The sequence below is a fragment of the Sycon ciliatum genome, chromosome 1, assembly GCF_964019385.1.
Source record: "Sycon ciliatum chromosome 1, ocSycCili1.1, whole genome shotgun sequence".
NCBI lineage: Eukaryota > Metazoa > Porifera > Calcarea > Leucosolenida > Sycettidae > Sycon > Sycon ciliatum.
Window position 1 is genome coordinate 76,700,547 of NC_088643.1, and position 20,000 is coordinate 76,720,546.

Genomic DNA, 20,000 nt, shown 5'->3' on the forward strand with positions numbered 1-20,000 from the left:
CCAATTTCAACAAACTTCAGTCGATCGATACGGCAAAAATTTGTATGGTAAGCATGGTTGTTTTGTACATCGTCAGAAAGCCTTGGACCTCAGCTACGCGTAGAGCGCCATTTTAGCTGTCTCCTAGCAACAAGACCTCCCAAAAATGAGGGCCAAACGTACCGATACTATAGTATCGGTTCGCTTATGGTAGACCGGTAAAGGGTTAAGCGAGGTCTGACTGTACTATTTTAATACAGTGCTGCTCTAGTTAGATCCCACGTCACGCACTCACTCGATTTGAAGCCCAGACCTTTTTTGAATGTAATCAATGTGCAAGGATTTTTGCAATATAGTCACTACAAGCTCTTGCACATGACTATGTCTTATTTTATTATTATTATTATTCTGGGATGACGACTACACCATAGCTCAGTGGTTAGAGCATCGCTGGCTACAAGCGAGGGTCCCTGGTTCGAGTCCTGGTGGTGGCAGTCAATTTTTTCTTCAGACTTTTCCCGTTTGTCTCTTTCCCTCAAACCAGTTAATATTATTATTATTAACTGGTTTGAGGGAATTATTATTATTATTATTATTATTTGTGGAAGAGAAAAAGACATATGGATACGAGTTAAGAGTAACTCTCCATCACTGTAACATGATACTATATACAGTCAGAAAGTGCAATAACTAGGCACAAAACTGACAGAGTACTGAAACATTCGACGTCCTGACACCTAGCTTCAACACATCTCCGTAGCCGTCGAATGTTTCAGTACTCTGTCAGTTTTGTGCCTAGTTATTGCACTTTCTGACTGTATATAGTATCATGTTACAGTGATGGAGAGTTACTCTTAACTCGTATCCATATGTCTTTTTCTCTTCCACATTTATTTATGGCTCAACATCCGAGTTTCAAATTATTATTATTATTATTATTCACTAGTTTGAGGGAAAGAGACAAACGGGAAAAGTCTGAAGAAAAAATTGACTGTCACCACCAGGACACGAACCAGGGACCCTCGCTTGTAGCTAGCGATGCTCTAACCACTGAGCTATGGTGTAGTCGTCATCCCAGCAGAGACTGTTCAACATTTTCTTCAGACTTCGTAACTCACACTTCCTGTGAATCCACACAGGCGGGTGGGACGCAGCCCTCACTGTACCCACACACTTCACGTACACTCTAGCACGCGGGGAGCCCCAAGTCATAAAATCTTCACTAGTTTGAGGGAAAGAGACAAACGGGAAGTCTGAAGAAAAAATTGACTGTCACCACCAGGACACGAACCAGGGACCCTCGCTTGTAGCTAGCGATGCTCTAACCACTGAGCTATGGTGTAGTCGTCATCCCAGCAGAGACTGTTCAACATTTTCTTCAGACTTCGTAACTCACACTTCCTGTGAATCCACACAGGCGGGTGGGACGCAGCCCTCACTGTACCCACACACTTCACGTACACTCTAGCACGCGGGGAGCCCCAAGTCATAAAATCTTCACTAGTTTGAGGGAAAGAGACAAGCGGGAAAAGTCTGAAGAAAAAATTGACTGTCACCACCAGGACTTATTATTATTATTATTATTATACGCATTTCCGCGTTGAGGTGTAGCAGCAGTATGCTGCGTCCACAGCTTCGCTTATGCAGAATGGCTTGGGTGAGAGGAGAGGGGAGAGAAAGCAACAAGGCAACCAACATCTATGAAATAGGTCACAATAACATGAAGAGAACCAACCGACATATGCATGATTGCACAAGAATGGAGACGACAAATGGCTATAATCATTGTGCCACAAAACCGGTACACAGGAGATCTGTCGACAATGTAACGAAACATAAAACTCAGTTACTCAATACAGGTTCCACTAAACTACAAAAGAACAACGCTACAACATTAGAATTGCCGCTAAATTATCGCAAGTGTAGAGAACGAGTCCAATGCAAATGAAAACCATGGACAGACTGTCTTATTATAGATTACTGTAATTTCACAAATTTTCGGTACTTTCGGTGCGTCTGTTTCATACCTAAACTTTTGATACGCCGAACAAACACTAACACACCCAATCCAATAGGGAACTGCTTCTCTGTACCGAAAATTTCTGTTCACCTAACTTGGCCTGTTGCCCTCATACCGAAAATATTGAGCAAAATATTTCTGAAATTCGAGTATTTCTATTGTGTGCTTTCATTATGCAGAATGATCCCTCTGGGAACATCAGTGAGTCTCAACTCTAGAAATGAACCAGCCCAGTTCAATGGATTTGGCTCAAACTGCCCGTCAGCCAGTGTTCCACGCTCTACAGCTGCGTACAGCCAAGGCCATCCCAGTAACGTCACCGCCTCATCTACGACTGACCAGCAGTTACTGTCACTGCCCGACATGACGACAGCGGGTTGCGATTTGAGCTCTGTCATGATGCCATCTGACAGTGGCATTAGTCTGTCACCCGAAATCCTTCGCCTGGGCCATTCTGTTGCAGAGGCTCCCGGCTCAATTCGTTCATCTCGGCCGCCCCGCTCGATGACCCCTGGGGATGTTCTCAGCCCATCCGAGCCTCCGTCAAAGCTCATGTGTATCTCGCCAAGTGGCCGGGCTGGATCACAGCTCTGTACGCCTGGTGATGCGATCGATGAGAGCAGTCCGGCTCCTGATAACCTACGCCACCACCGCCTTTGTGATGGTCTTCAGAGCGCGACTAGCTCCGCCACATCTGCATCGTCAAACCATTTCCTCGGCGTACAACCTGGGGTGCCACTGATGCTGTCACCGGTTAGTACCCATCTCTCTCTTTCTCTCTCTCTCGATCTCTCTCGACTTGAGAAGAGATTGTTTGCGTGCATGTATTTTTTCTCTTGCTCAACCTGTAAACGGTACTGTTTCTTGCCTTGTGAACTCAGCAATGCAGCACAACGACATTAAACTAAACCTGGTACAGGTCTGCTCTCGATATATCAACTCTGACTTGTACATAAACCTCGTTCGTACATAAAAAAGCCAAATCCTGCGCCGAACAGCATCACTCCCATACAAATTTTGTTCTACACAACATAATCCTACATAACATAAACCTCGACATAACACACGCTGCGGCGGTCCCCGACGTGCGCACTCTCGATACAACAAATTCACGTGCACGGTATGAGCTAGGCAGTTTAGGCCAGTTTAGTCCTACATAACGTAAACCTCGGCATAACGCACCCTACGGCGCAGTCCCCGACGTGTACACTCTCGATACAACGTAGATTCACGTGCGCGGCACAATCAAGCTGTAGCCGTAGCTAGCCAGTTTAGTCCTATGTGCATTATATTCTGCGGCATTGATGGTATCTGATGTCGATGGTGGTACAGTGTGTATATGTTTGCACGGTTGAACCCGCCTTGTACAGTAATACCCTTCATTTTGAGGTGCATCTGGTATTTTACACACGGTTTTCTACATAACATGCATCTCGATATAACATAATGGTTGCGTGGTCCCAGAGATTACGTTATATGGACAGTAGACCTGTAGTACCAATGAGATGTCCATTGAAGTATTTTCACAAGTTCCAGTTACACGACTCACAGAGTAACCCACGTCTGCTTAGTTGTAAGACTGTGACTCATACTCTGGTGACTCGTGTGATATTGCCCTGCTCATGTGAGCCGATTGAGCGCTCTATATGACCAGAGGGCTTTGCTGTCTGTATTTCCAGTTATATACGTGTACCTCTATTCCATCTCGAATAACAGTTGGTACCCCGTGATGGCCCTCGTTAACCTGCCTTCTGTGATTTGTGTTTACTATTTTCAGGGATCGTTACACAGTTTAGACGGAAGCTGTTCACTGCCACACATGTCACGCTTGAACATAACGGGCGCCGGCAGTTCGTTTACCAGCGACATATCTATCAAAGCCGACATGGATGCTGTGGATGGCACGGTCGGCAGTGACGCGCTTGCTGGCATCTTCAATTTCGACATGTCACTGCTCAGTCCGAGCAACGACTTTATGAAACTACAGTCTACACCGGGTGGTATCATGCCTTCGCAGGCACTTCTCAGTGGGAATTCACCGGTAAGTCCTGGCTTGCGTCACGATCATTCTCCCTGTAGCTCGGGCCTTCGCAGCACTGCATAGTAGTAATACTCATGCTCAGGGACACGGCGATGCGGTGTTCAAATCCACAATGCAATGTAATGTCCATACAGAGCCGCAACAGCGTAGATCCAGTGTGTTTCGATTTCCCGGCTTCTTGATTATATTGGACGACTTCAAAATTTCACACATGGTGCACTCATGCATGCAGGGCAGGGCATTTTTTGTAAGATTCTGACAGTTCCCGGTTATAAGTCGAATCCCGGTTGTAAGTCGACCCCGCCCTTTTCTCCTTCTATTTTTAGTCATAAACGGTCGACATACAACCGGAAAATACGGTATATAGCGACACGATTCAAGGCCACAACATCGGTGCTAGTGCTACTACCGCAGATCGACGCGTTTAGAGCGCGTGCACATGTACATATCACTACATTCATTCTAGAACTACGATAGAGCGACACTTGAGCAGAGGGTCCGCACGTGTCACATCCTCTGTACAACCGTAGATCGACGCATTAACGTATTCATATTCCTTCTATCGCGTTTCTAAACGAATATCAATCGGATATTCGAATATTCCTTGCAACCCTAGTATATAGTCTTGTGTTCATTTCTACACGTGGGAATATATTATTATTTTTGTTGATGCTTTGTTGCACTGTTGTGTCGATACAGTCGGCCTACCCTTATAACGATAACCTCTATAACGATATTACCCTTATAACGATATTTTTCTGCCAAACCTAATCACTCCATTGACTTGTGCATGCAATGTCTTACCTCTATAACAATATTGCTATAACGATATTACCCCTATAACGATATAAAATGGGCTGACCAATCGACATTTTCCATTTTATAACAATATCTAGCAGGGATTATGTAGAGCCTGTAGCGGTGTCTACTTAGAGTAGTTTCGCCTGACTGTTTATTGCAAAAGGGGGAACATTATCGGACACGGAAAAGCACAACTAACTGTAAGGAGAGCAGAAACGAAGAGGTGGTTCCAATCGGGAATCACTGTGTAAAGAAGACAGAGAGCGGAATGGACGGCGGTGCTGCGTGCATACAGCAGCGACCGGAAGCAGCGTGCCCAGTACGGGATGCCATGTATAGATGGAGCCCGAGGGCAGTGCACTCAGACGTAGACATGAATACGCACGCGCACCCGAGTACTGCATTCAGTGCATGCGGGGACTGTGCCATAGAAGGGGAAGGGTTAGTGATGCGCAGCCAGCAAGTGCAGCGGTACATGAATGCATGAGTCAATGGTACAGCAGGCAGGCTGCGGGCTGAGTGCGGTTCTTATACAAGTACACACGTGACGTTAGATCAATGCGAGTGAGTGTAGGGAGTAGGAAGGAGAAACCTGGAGACAGACAATGATATGCCTAGGGATAGAGTTCTGTCATGATGCTACTCATTATACTACATCTCCCCTAACGGAAAGAGTTGCAGGCCCAGTCAATGCTATGCCCAGGGATAGAGTTCTGTCATGATGCTACTCATTACACTACATCTCCCCTAACGGAAAGAGTTGCAGGCCCAGACAATGCTATGCCCAGGGATAGCGTTCTGTTATGATGTTACTTATTACACCACATCTCCCCTAACGGAAAGAGTTGCAGGTCCATGTTTACATTGTCGAGATGAGCCGCTCCGGTGCAATGGCTGTGCGACCTGAACAGGTAGTGGAGGTGGCACTTGTGTTGGGCTCGGCGGCAGCAGGCATGCCGTTTTGGCTCGCCACAGGAGTTTCTCCACCGCTTGGTGGCTTCCGGCTGCTGTGAGGTGTTGCAGTGAGCCGTTGCAGTAAGCTGTTGCAGTCAGCCGTTGCAGTAAGCCGTTGCAGTGAGCTGTTGCAGTGGGCCGTTGCAGTGAGCCGTTGCAGTAAGCCGTTGCAGTAAGCCATTGCAGTAAGCTGTTGCAGTAAGCCGTTGCAGTAAGCCGTTGCAGTGAGCCTGTGCAGTAAGCCGTTGCAGTAAGCCGTTGCAGTAAGCCGTTGCAGTAAGCCGTTGCAGTAAGCGGTTGCAGTGCTGTTGCAGTGAGCCGTTGCAGTGAGCTGTTGCGGGATGCCATGTATAGATGGAGCCCGAGGGCAGTGCACTCAGACGTAGACATGAATACGCACGCGCACCCGAGTACTGCATTCAGTGCATGCGGGGACTGTGCCATAGAAGGGGAAGGGTTAGTGATGCGCAGCCAGCAAGTGCAGCGGTACATGAATGCATGAGTCAATGGTACAGCAGGCAGGCTGCGGGCTGAGTGCGGTTCTTATACAAGTACACACGTGACGTTAGATCAATGCGAGTGAGTGTAGGGAGTAGGAAGGAGAAACCTGGAGACAGACAATGATATGCCTAGGGATAGAGTTCTGTCATGATGCTACTCATTATACTACATCTCCCCTAACGGAAAGAGTTGCAGGCCCAGTCAATGCTATGCCCAGGGATAGAGTTCTGTCATGATGCTACTCATTACACTACATCTCCCCTAACGGAAAGAGTTGCAGGCCCAGACAATGCTATGCCCAGGGATAGCGTTCTGTTATGATGTTACTTATTACACCACAGAGCCCACTATCCAGGTAGGGCAAGCTTCACTTGACAAGTCGCTGGGACATGACGAAATGCAATGGGGGCACCAGTGGGCACCTTGCTATGTACATAATGTGCATGTACGACAGTTTTTGATGATATGAAGAGCGTAAAAAATGAACAAAATCCATGTATTATGACGTATGTGTATGAAATGAACCAGTTACCCCTATAACAATATTACCCTTATAACAATATTTCTTGGTGTAACGCAAATATCGTTATAAGGGTAGGGCGACTGTACTTTGTTGCACTGTTGTGTCGATGCTTTGTTGCACTGTTGTGTCGATGCTTTGTTGCACTGTTGTGTCGATGCTTTGTTGCACTGTTGTGTCGATGCTTTGTTGCACTGTTGTGTCGATGCTTTGTTGCACTGTTGTGTCGATGCTTTGTTGCACTGTTGTGTCGATGCTTTGTTGCACTGTTGTGTCGATGCTTTGTTGCACTGTTGTGTCGATGCTTTGTTGCACTGTTGTGTCGATGCTTTGTTGCACTGTTGTGTCGATGCTTTGTTGCACTGTTGTGTCGATGCTTTGTTGCACTGTTGTGTCGATGCTTTGTTGCACTGTTGTGTCGATGCTTTGTTGCACTGTTGTGTCGATGCTTTGTTCCACTGTTGTGTCGATGCTTTGTTGCACTGTTGTGTCGATGCTTTGTTGCACTGTTGTGTATCTGAAGAATGTCATTGTGTACTGTTGTTTCTCTGTGCAGCTGAGTGGCTGGGAGCAGGTGACGTACGGTAAGACTGAGTCTCAACGATGGCTGACACAGCAAGCGCTTAGTTTACTCCGCGCTGGCTCGCCCGCGACCGCTCATGTTCAGAACAGCGTGGCGATGTTTTCGTGAGGCCGCTAGTCTGGGTGTGTATTTATTACTTTCTTGTCGGTTCTCTCATTAATTATATCAGTATTGTTTGGTGCCACTCTTCTTTCTGCTCTGCAACAAGTGATATTATTAGCCTCATCTTCTTAGGGTTTCTACAGTTGACATACCGCATTCCATAAAACTTATTCTTTTTTTACAAAATTTAGGGGACCACACTTTCCAATTGTTGAACATTGACCAAAGTCCTAAGTATGTTAGTGTTCTTTTGTTTGCAGGATCTGCAGGCAGCAACTGAGATTGTTTGCTTATTTCTATGATTTGCTGACTGTGCTAACTTATCTATTCCGTTTCCGTTGTGCGGATTCGCTTCACATCATACATGTATTGGTTCCGGAGTGTATTTTGACGTTTCAAAAGATCAACTCACTTTCTGTTTTCTCTTACCGTTCTTTGTAATTCTATAGGCTGCGACTTGAGAATGTTTCATTACGCATCCAGAGACCTATCCCTTTGTTGTCTACCCTTTTATTATGTTGCTCTACTCACCCCGTCCCTCCCTTTATCTCTACCCTCGTTTTTGCTCTACGAGCACAAGGGTATCAGTCTTCAACTGCCATTCACGTTCGCCTGTTTGCTCCGTTTCTATCGCTCTGTCCTGCTGAAGGATTCATTAGAAACTACCTTCTAACATTATTCTTGAGAAAGAGACCAAAGTGTCCAATTCAGTATCAGCAAGAGTCCATCAACTGTCTATGTGCCCTTGCCTGGCCCCGGCCCCGGGGGAAATCGGGGAAGAGAAGCTCAAAACTTGCGGGGATTTTGCGATGTTTAGTAAACTAATACTTGCAAGCGGATTGGCCAATCTACCGGTTTGTCTGCCAGAAAACTGCGAATTTTTCTACATATACAAGGAAGAGGGTTGAGAGAGTGAAATGGGAATTTACATCATGAAATACTACAAGTACACTCAACTTCGCTAATAACGACTGCGGGTATAACGACAGAATTTCCATGCCCAGAGCAAAGTCCCATCCAACTGTAATACAGAATAATGAGACTCTGGGTATAATGACACTTCGCGAATAACGACAATTGTTTGATGCCCCGCCGAGTGTCGTTATAAGCAGTGTACTACTCCCTGGTTATGCAAAGTTGACTGTACATGCACTTCAGTCCTCAAGTAATGTGTCTGCTACTCGAATTCTACAGACTTTAGTTATACTGAGTGACCGGACCCCGGCCATGCATGTGACGCAAGCACAGTCTTGGTACAAAAATATAGCAATTTTTTGTGCTGGACATCCTTGGGCTCTGCATTCTTTGCCTTTGGCATACGGCTCCACTGTGCAGTGCCACGACCCTGACTCTTGGCCACATGCACATGTGCTCGAAAAGACTTGTTTCTGCTTCATGAAATTGATAGAGCAGGTGCTTTAGTCATAATAATTCATCACGCTGGAGACTCGGGCCCCGACATGGTTTGAGCAAATAATTGTGGCAAATTGTGGAGGTGTAAATAATCCTAGAAACAATTCAAGTGAAGTAAAGACTTTGATTTTGTACACATAGAAATCAGCTGCCGCCTAGATGCATCTCATAATCAAAAAATAATAAAAATTTAATGTGTCTCAAAAGGTTGCAGACATAACCATATGACACAACTCCGTGCTTATGTCATAGTACTCAATCTCGCCAAATGTATGGCTATGTCTGCAACCTTGACACTGTTTATAGCTCTTGCTGAATTATTGCGGCTGGCCCGCTGATTGTTCATAAATACGTCTGCAAGGCAAAATGCGGAATAATTCTTGACCATAACCGTGAAATTGGCCAGCAAGTGAATAGCTAGTGCCCAAGAAAAAGAAAGGAAAAGAAAGATGAGAAGAATTGCGCACTGAAAAGCCGGATGTCCACCTCATCAGATTTACTAATACCGGTAATACAGTCTAAAGTGACCTACACAAGTATCGTGTCCATTGCATGGATGAAGCGCTCTGCATACTCGTTGACGTTCACCGCCGATATGCCATGCGAGTCCATGCAGCGGATATTGGACTTGAAGAAGTGCTCTGCCTTCTTGGAGAAGTTGTAGCTTTGCAGTATGTCGATGAGGCCCATGTAGTAGACGCTCCAGACCTTCTCCTCACGCTTGACAGCATCGCCTGAAGCCGCCTGAGACCCTTGGCCACTACCGTCACCACCCGTGGCTACGGTAGCCGCACCACTCCGGCGACCGCTGCCAATTTCATGTAACGCTGACTCGGTGACGGACAAGTTGTCATCGCCCGCCTGCGGTCCCGAAGGCGGCTGCACTGGCGGCAGGCCGAGCAAGCCGCCGTAGAACGAGCGATGCCACGGCATAGGCAGGTCGGCGTCTGATTGGTCGATGGGCGGTGTCATGTGTGGAGGCGGCTGACCTAGCCCTCCGGCCAGCGGTGGCAGTGAAGAATTTACGCTGATGCCGCCAATGGGAGAAGGCGGAACGTAGCCAAGAGATTGAGCTGGATCCCGGCGCGCTGTTCGACTGTCCTGACGCGAAGCTCCCAGTGAACGCTCTCTCATTTCCATGGAGGGCAGCTCTTCTCTGGGATCATTTTCAAAATCACGGATCCCAATCAGCAGACTGCAGGCAAACACCGATAGAATGAAGGGAATGCAATATGAACAAGAGTTAACATGTGTTCGCTCCAGCACACGTGCAGTGCGCAAGCAAGACTTCAAGGATACATATACCTCCAAGAGCATGGCCATGCACTCTTCATGCACTGTGTTTCCAATATTCTCGCTCAGTGGATTTTCAGGAAGACACAACAGAAGATAGTGGACCACTAAGTCCTGTCAGCAGAGTAGCAGCATGCACACACACACACACACACACACACACACACACACACACACACACACACACACACACACACACACACACACACACACACACACACACACACACACACACACACACACACACACACACACACACACACACACACACACACATGCACACATGCACACACACACGCACGCACACACACACGCGCGCACACGTACGCACACACACACACACACACACACACACACACACACACAACTGGCATGTTGCCATGAGGGTGTGGAAGGGGGGGGGGGGTCTCGTGGGGTCCTGGGGTATCCCCTGGTGTGGTCCTGGGTGTGGGGAAGTGCCACTTTGAAAGATATAGTGTGCATCTGGAAAATACTGAATAACTCAACATGTGCTGAGCTTGCGGAGCGGTTTCCAGGCCACCAGAAACCACTACCAGCTATGCCTCCGCCTTCCTCCTCCCTCCCCCCCCCCCCCCCTCTCTCTCTCACCTGTAATCCATAATCCCAATGCTGGCCAGGAATCCGACATCTTTCCGTAGCTGTGCCATCAGGCGCTGCTTGGCCTCGGGACCAACACGGATCTTGCGATCAAGATCACCATCCTTTAGCGTCAGCTTACTGAGGGGCATGTTTCGCTTCTTGCCTTTCAGCGTGCGGCGAGCGACCCACGAACCTTTCAGGTCATAGCGCTCGTTTGGCTTCAGGAAGTCTGTCGACGGGAAGATGTTCTCCATGACCATGAGTGATATGTATTTCTGCTCTGGGGACAGGCGCATGGCGTGCAGGCCGAAGAAGCGCGTCAGCAATGAGTCCGGATTGGAGTGCAGATGGAAGAAGTAGTCACGCACATGCTGGTCGAGCAGCGCCGTCTCACTGTCCGTGACCGTCTTCACAATGTAGCGATTGTCGTGCGTGAAGTAGAAGAAGCTGCCACTGCGCCCCTCCGTGAATTTCTCCATCATTGCCGAATTGCCCTTGGATTTGGATATGTTGAAGGACTTGCAGTAGGTGATGGGGTCTACGCCGCGCAGAGACCGGACACAGCTGAACACCTCCGGAGAATAGTCACGGAAGTCAAACGATGTACTCTGCAGCGCCGTTGGACAGTGAATACGCCGACTGCGGACGCCACCCGTCGTCTTCAGCCACAGCTGCAGCTCTTGGCGCTGTGTGTGGAAGTTGTTGAGCTGCGAGCCGACATCCCCATCGCCTGACACGCTGGGCTCTCGATCTTCAACATTATTAATCTGCATGTGTGTCTGTGCACGGAGAGAGTCTTCAAACCCGGTCACAGAGAGATTAGGCGGCCGGATGTTAACCGGAGCAGAGTCAACTATGCCCCAGCTCGTGCAAATGATCATATCGTGACGGAGCACTGAAGATACTTCCAGAGCTTGCGTCTTATCCAGCAGAGTTTCGTTCAGAGAGCTTCTGCCAGACTCTTCCAGGTCATCACCCGTCCATTTTGCCCACACGCGCCGTGATCGAAAGCGCAACTCCTGCATGGACAACGAGCCTGTGCCAAACCAGAGGAGGAAATCAAAGAAACCGCGCAAGCCTTCTATGATTGCAAATGTGATTGCAACGCCGTGCAGTTTGTTTTGGTAGTTGTTAGCATACGGCTCCTTCAGCGCGTTGGGAATTAAGTAGCTGTCTTGGACGAGATACAAGATGAGGCGCAGTGCCCACTCAATGGCAAACGCCACTACATAGAAGAAGCCAAAACGCACCACTCTCCGCCGTGTCTCTCCGCTAGCTGGCAGTCCACGGTTCAGAGCGATTGTGGCGAAGATGACCACGCCGAGAGAGACAACACAGAGTACCAGATGGGGCCCGTAGTAGATGCCCCACGCCCAGTCAGATGTGTTTTTTAGATCACCGGCCGCATCCACAGTAGACCTATTGGCACCCAGCGATAGGATGTGATCACTGCTCCAGCAGTAGTTGAACACAGTTACTCCTACAGTAGCAGCAACAGCACACAGAGAAATATCGCCACAAATTTCAAAACAATCAAGATGGATAATATTATGTTGTGCTTCAAACACAAAAAAACTACAATGCTCTGATTTACACTTCATTCTGACATTCTAACTTGTGGCCCCATCAAGAAAGAACTCTTGATTAGTGTGAGTTGCCGGCAGGATGAATGGAACTATGGAAAGTGACCGTATGATTGCAGCAGACATAAGTCGATGTATTAGTGCTGTTTTTGGAAAAAATTGTACATCTTCTTAGAAGGAAACCAACTACTACTCGGATGTTGTTTTGAGGACATAGAATAACTGGGTGGGGTGGTGCAGTACTACACTGCATCAATACACATACCTAAAGCAAGCTGTGGCACAATAAGAGAGTGCTCAAAACCAAACACATCCAATGGGCATTGTAGTCAGTGCCATCATGTTATATGTACGCGGCCTAAGTGTCTGCCAGGTAGCTTTCAGGTCTTGATTTACTGTCCCTATTTAGTTCTACTCACCATAATTGCCCGTCACAAGCACAATGCCAGTGATGATGCTAGTAACATACACCACTAGATAATAGTACGGCATGTAGTCGGCATTCGAGCTGAACAAAATACGGATGCACAGACAGACAGACAGACAGACAGAGAGGCGGACGGACAGACAGACAAAAGGAGAGTTACTTGACCACTCCGTAGGGAGACAGAGCTTTAGCTGATCACGAATGACCTTTAAAACACGTTTCGACCATGCTGGTCTTCTTCAGAAAGAAAACAAACCGGATCAGAGAGGCATATTCAGCACGAGCTTGATCATCTGCACAACTACACATCAGGAACAGTCCAGCGAGAATATCTATCAACTACAATTCAAGACAGCTAAACCAGGCAACAGGACTCTGAGAACTTCACAACAGGAGCACAATTTGATGCTGAAGACCACCAGCATATACATTGTATTATATTATTAACGTTTCCACACATTTTTGCCTTCTCAGCTCAGCCTGATAGCTTCTGATGGTGTTTCCAACATTCAGCAACCCTCAAGGCTGATGAACTGACCGCCGCCACTAACTTATTGTTTTACACCATGCTGTACACATGCTGTACACATGCTGTACATGTGCATGCACTTTTAAAAGCACTCCTACAACACGGAGCTCCCATGTATGTGATGTATGTATTTCCCGTAACCCTGGTAACCATACTGCCCATTGGGGCATCAGATGCGTCAGTACTGAATGTACCAAAGAATTTCGATCTGTTGCGAAACTGACTCGTTCGAGCAAACACCTCAGCTCAATTGCTCTAATTCGATTCAATAGGATCCTGAGAGTTGGGCAAGCCCATATCTTCTTCACTGATTATATTTCAGAATGCTCTGTCTCGGTATCAACATGTTTCGCCTAGTTTTCTAGCTGTTGATAGCTAAACAGAATAGCTGGCAACCACTACATGGTCTGAGCCATTCTATAATAATAATACTGTTCAAGGGTGGCTTCTCGCTCCACCTCATCTACTTTTTATCTTAACTTGCAGCTTCACGGTAATTGTTATATTAAAGGTGGAGGCGGATGTGAGAGACATACAATGTACTGTCCACTGTGTCCAGGAAAACTAATCCATCTTTGCATATTCACACCCCTATAGATTAGAGAGCAACGAGAGCCTGACGATGGGTCACTGGTCCGAACCGTCAAAGCTTTAAAACAATACAGTACAGTAGTACAAAGAGGCAACTTTGTGATGAAGTTGCGTGGAGACGAGAAACGATTTTTGAAGTTTGTGGACTCCAAAGTACAGAGCGTGAAGCCAAGGAGAGTAGTTTCATAGGTTTCCTTACTACAGTAAGTTTCTTGCTTCCATCGATAAGCATGCTACTGACTGAGCCCAGCATTATTCCTGCAAATGCCGGTGACTGACAATATAACCAATTTCAAGGGGGGGGGGATGAAGCACCGAAGAGTTAGGTGTACATGTTTGTACCTGAATGGATTCCGCACAGCCAGAAATAGATCAACACTGAGGACAAAGTACCAACTGTTTGATCCGAACAAGGCAATCTGCAGCACATACAAGAGGAGCGAATGAAACAAGAGATTTCAGTCTACTTGAAGTAGTCAACTGAATTTGAAAACTCCCGGTGACTGCAGCTGTATTTAAGGTGTTGAATAAGTTGGCAGTGAAGAGCCTAAAGACACACCTGGTGAAATGGTGGTAAATACTCACGCCCGGCACATTGCTGCAAAGTTACACTTTGGCACAGAGCTCTCTTTCTCACCACCATCAGTTTGTCCATGGCACCTAGGGGCTGGTGGTATCTGACATAGTGGCGGGCTGATACATCAGGCAGCCTGCGGCACGTACAGGATGACATGGCTACAACTTGGCTCGATTGCGATGCACGCTTCATCGCCGTTGAGCCAAGTCGTAGCTGTGTCATCTTCTGCTCTTCCAAATTTCCGTCTACAGCTCCCAATGATGCAGGGCTTTAGTGTTGCATTCGGCCTTGCATCCACACAGGGCGTGCTGAGGTGCCTGAGCTTCCCCAGTTGTGCTGTATCTTGCAAGCATTGCCATGAGAACCTGCCAATTAACAGGCAGGGAGTGATGTACATACAGCGCACAATCATGTCACGCATCATGTACCGACAAGAGCTTAGTGCAGTCATAGTGACTTCATACGTCAGGTAAGCCATCTACAAATAACCATACCTGATAGATGAAGCTAAGAGCTCTGCACTTGCTCTTGACTTGGTCTGGAGTCGAGAGATTGGGGCCAGACCGACTCACTATGAAAATATAGGTGATGATATGGCTGAGGCAGATGACCAAATCCAGCATTGTCCTGCCGCAACACCACCGTCGTCACCGACAACAATAACAACAACAACAACAACAACAACAACAACAACAACAACAACAACAACAACAACAACAACAACAACAACAACAACAACAACAACAACAACAAAGAACTCAAACAACAACAACAACAACAACAACAACAACAACAACAACAACAACAACAACAACAACAACAACAACAACAACAACAACAACAATGGCAGTGATATAATTATAGTGAGAAAATAATATTTCACATAGCAGCAGCAGCAGCAGCAGCAGCAGCAGCAGCAGCAGCAGCAGCAGCAGCAGCAGCAGCAGCAGCAGCAGCAGCAGCAGCGGCAGCGGCGGCAGTGAAACACAACAAAAACAGAAATTTAAAAGTAGTGTTTGGTGCGCCCAATTGGTGGAGGCTGCGGCGGATTGTTCCAAAGATATTAGAACTCCCTCCATAAGTTCATATTCATATCCCCTTCCATGATGACCCGATGATATAATTGTTATTCGCATTATCTGGGAAGTTGTGGGAACCACTAATACCGTATTTCCCCGAATATAAGTGGCACCTTTTTACACCTAACTTCAGGGCCAACAAAGGGGGTGCAACTTACAATCGAGCATGATTTACTACTGAAGTGAATATATTGAAATGATGTGACATGGATCCGGAAATGGGGGTGCGACTTACAATTGAGTGCGACTTACAAACGGGGAAATACGGTATTTCTCCGAAACAAAACGCCCGATTTTGGAACGCCTTCGATTGGGGATTCTTTCACCCCCACTGACCAAGGCCTCAGGCCCAAGAGGAATTGATGTGTTCTTAGTACTTCTTACTTTCATTGACACCCTGAGAGTGAGAGTACAATGCTGCATGTGTTACTTACATGTCCGGCCCTTTTTAGGGGGGGGGGGGGGAGAGGAGGAGGATAAACTGTCATTAACTTGAAGCCTTGAAGCAACCAATGTGTACTCAGAACACCAATACAGTACAAGGCATTGTGTGCGGCTATCGCGTGGCTTGCAGTATGTATCATGTCCCACCAGTATCACGGCTATACGCTGCATGTACTCGTATACTCTGAGGCATCTTGTTTATCTCTTAGGCAATAGCTTGCTGTGCAGTACCCGCAGTGACTGGTGACACACATGCCTGTTATACCCACACGAGGGATTTTGGGAGTGGTGGTGGCGGGTGTGTGTGTGTATGGATGGGGGGGGGGGGGGGGGGTAGAAGGGAGTTTTACCCCAACCATGCATACCGAAGAGGTGGTAGCGCTTTCGGGAATACTTCAATGCCTGGCAACCACGCAATCCCTTGCTCTACGTCACGAAGCACTTCAAGTACGGATGACAACGAAACCCTAGCCGATGTGCGATTTACCGATTTCAGAGCCATGGGGTTAGGTTTGATAATGTCATGTGTACATGTACAGTCAAACCCCGCTTAACCGGTCCTCTTTTATCCGGTCCCTCACCATCCGGTCCTCTTTTATCCGGTCCTCTTTTATCCGGTCCCTCACCATCCGGTCCTCTTTTATCCGGTCCCTCACCATCCGGTCCTCTTTTATCCGGTCCTCTTTTATCCGGTCCCTCACCATCCGGTCCTCTTTTATCCGGTCCTCTTTTATCCGGTCCTCTTTTATCCGGTCCTCTTTTATCCGGTCCTCTTTTATCCGGTCCTCTTTTATCCGGTCCTCTTTTATCCGGACCCTCACCATCCGGAAGAAAATCGTTGGTTACCGATTTACAGCACATATTATGTCATGCATACATACAATATGTGTGTTCGACTATCCGGTTCCCTTGTCTATCCGGATATTTTCGTGGAAAACGGATGTATGCAGTTAAGCGAGGTCTGACTGTACTAGAAAGAGAGCATTCAGGACGTCGAGGCTGACGGACCTTCATCTTCAGATTTACACTCGTGCCACAACAGTGCAGCGTGGTGGATAATATAAAAGCAAGTGTCACATGATACAGGCATACTGTGTACTATGCACTACTCTCATATCCCTCTTAACCGGACCTCCGAGTAAGTACAGGCCCCTTGGTCTATCAGGCACCCTGTGGGTGCGTTTTGGTGGAAATATTATCACTCCTCTGCTATTTTTCTGTGGAAATACTACGAAATAGTGACGTCATATGCCAGATGTCTAGCGCTTCCCTATCAAAACGTATGTGACTGAGAGTCACGGACATAGTCATTTCCGAGCTTTGTGCAGTGCCCGGTTCCGGACCGCCCAGATAAGAGAGGTATGAGTGTAGTCACGGTATGAGCGGCATCGTGTTAGATCTTTTTACCTGTTAAACAGAAGCTCGGCGGGGTGCCGGCGCATCTTTGGCATTGTAACGTAACTGATGATGACGGGCAGGACAAACAGTACCGACGCCAGGCTGGTGCCAAAGTAGATGTCTCCCAGGTTCACATTGATATTACGCACAAACGTAGACAGGGCCAGCGTTGGCTGCTCCATGGCCATGCTATGCACCAGACTGATGGTAGTTAGTGTAGAGTGGCCAGACTCAGAGTGCCTGAGATTGAATGGCAATCGCCTACTGTAGTACACGTGTAAGTGGCTAGTAGTATACTGTAATGCTCTTTGATCTGCTTCAAATCCGTACACGGCGCATCACCATCACCAGCCCACTGAGCCGCGATTATTTCTAGATCACAAGTTCCGACAACACTTCTCCAGTCCTAGTCCACACTGAGGTCAGGTGACAGGATCACTGCTGGACGCTACTCACCATTGTCGCTAATTGATACCAACATTCAACATTCAACATTCCGGCGTGTCGGATTGACTGGAAACTACTTGTAGGTCTACCGACCGCCGTGTCGAGCAGACTTCTCAGTTGGTGGTGGTGGGACTCTTGACGGCGATTGTTGAGACCCCGGGTCCAGTACAACATTACTACTACTAGTGACTACTTCAACTGCTATCTACGAGCAATAAAAACAATTATGTGAGCTAGTGATTTGTGAAGCCGGCTGCCTGCATGGGTACCTGGTCCACGCCGTTATAGTTTGAGGATGAAGTACGCTCGTGCAACACAGGACTACCGTGATTATTACGATGTTTGACCGATCGCCCAGCGAGAGCATCTGCCGCATCCGAAATCTGCAAAACAGACTTCCTTTGAAAAGCGGCTTCATCCGGGGCGAGGAAATACAGCAAAGCAGAATAATGCTACCGATATTATCAAGAGTACATAAGTATTTACTCTTGATATAATATTAATACTAGTATTCTATGATTTCTATCGCCAAGAGTACATACCCCCCCCCCCCCCCCCGTTATGTACTCTTGCTATCGCCCGTAGTACTAGTACAGTGGTCCCTCTATAATCCGGCGCCATTTGTGCCACGAAAATCTGCTGGATTAGGGAGGGTGCTGGATTAACAAATCGGATTTACTGCTGCAATGTGCATGAAGAGGACATTTGGCTACTGAAAATTGTGCTGGTTTATCGAGGGTGCTGGATTATAAAGCGCCGGATTAGAGAGGGACGACTGTAGTAGACTAGTATACGACGTCACGTCAACGACCGACGTGACATAGTCAATAAAATAATACATTAGGACATTACATACCTCCGGCTCCGAGCCGAGTGACCCTATAATAGGGCCATTCGGCCCCGATATTATCATAATGGAAGCATCCTACTGTACTATTTTTACTAATGATCATGACTGCATGAAAATGTATGTACGAGTCTCATGATTATTATAGTACTGTCGGGACCGGGATGACAATGCATTTGGCCATATCGTAGCGACGCTGACAATTTGTTTAATTAAAATCATTCACATGACACACGGGGGCCGGGGGGGGGGGGGGGGGGTGCAGTGCAGATCAGCAGCTGTGCAGAGATACCGTTAATATGTTGTAGATGTCCATTCTGCCATGATAATAAATATTTTTAAAAATAATAATTATGAATGCGGCCGGGGAGGATGCCTGCCCGCATGCTGGCCTAGGGTCCGGCGGATTCTGCCGGCAGAAAAATTGGCAGAATTCGGTACTTTTTCTGGTAAGTTTCATGCATGTTTGGTATGTGGATAAAACAAATGGAGCAGAATTCGAGGAATTGCCCGCCATAAGGTTTGTATGGTTCTGCCAATTTCACTGCTTTTCGAGCAGAATCTGCCACCTTTTCAAGCAGAATCCGCCGGTCCCTACGCTGGACTGGAAACACGCGTGCATGATTTGCGCATGACCTGCTCAGAAATCCTCACGTGAATACGTTTTAAACACTCCGGCCCTGATCCCAGGCACCAATTCCGAAGTCCGTTGCGAAGATGATAGTTCACCTTCATTCTCACAGATATTGCGACAGTCCCGACTTTCAGATCTGTTCTCCCATATTGGGATAACAACAATGGGGGTTAGAAAAAATTTAAAATCATTGTTTAGCCTAGCTTGAGTGCTAGAGTATTAGAGATCTTTCTTTGATTTCATGACAATGGGGACATTTCTGCACCGGGCCTTCAAGGGAAATGCTCTACTGAAGGTCCGTTATCATTCGTGCATTGGGATAGTCAAGACACCGTACCCGGTACCCATGCTGTGCATTGTGTAGTGTTGTGCAGATCTGAACAGACACCGGTACTGCATGGCGGAAGCAAATCATGGTTATCATATTGGCATTATTGCCACATCACCAGGCTGGGCTCCTTCTTTAGGAATAGTGAGGTCAGCCATGCAGTGATTGTGCTATTCTGCTATGGCCGGGTAGTGTATGCCGATTTGTGCTGTATTGTTACATTCAGCCGTGCAATATACATGTACATGTATTGGAATACCGGCAACACATTCGGTTAGCCTCTCCACAGGCCCACGTTCTTATCCAAGC

General features: G+C 47.2%; 2 protein-coding genes across 2 annotated transcripts in view; one reads left to right on the forward strand and one right to left on the reverse strand.

Moving 5' to 3' along the window:
• The window catches only part of LOC135805549 (myb protein-like), a 23,145-nt gene extending 14,928 nt beyond the window's left edge, over positions 1 to 8,217 (forward strand). The window contains exons 8-10 of the mRNA XM_065319600.1: positions 2,179 to 2,752; positions 3,777 to 4,040; positions 7,373 to 8,217. Of these exons, the coding sequence (XP_065175672.1) occupies positions 2,179 to 2,752; positions 3,777 to 4,040; positions 7,373 to 7,507 (973 nt within the window). The 3' untranslated portion in view covers positions 7,508 to 8,217. The remainder of the gene's footprint in view (positions 1 to 2,178; positions 2,753 to 3,776; positions 4,041 to 7,372) is intronic.
• A 666-nt stretch (positions 8,218 to 8,883) lies between these two features.
• Positions 8,884 to 18,344, reverse strand: LOC135805550 (uncharacterized). Its single transcript, XM_065319601.1, has 6 exons — positions 17,445 to 18,344; positions 15,009 to 15,141; positions 14,280 to 14,356; positions 12,810 to 12,898; positions 10,817 to 12,287; positions 8,884 to 10,109 (listed from the first exon to the last, which is right to left on the reverse strand). The coding sequence occupies exons 1-6, from the start codon at positions 17,621 to 17,623 to the stop codon at positions 9,443 to 9,445; spliced, it is 2,616 nt and encodes an 871-aa protein (XP_065175673.1). The 5' UTR covers positions 17,624 to 18,344; the 3' UTR covers positions 8,884 to 9,442.
• Positions 18,345 to 20,000: the final 1,656 nt, after the last annotated feature.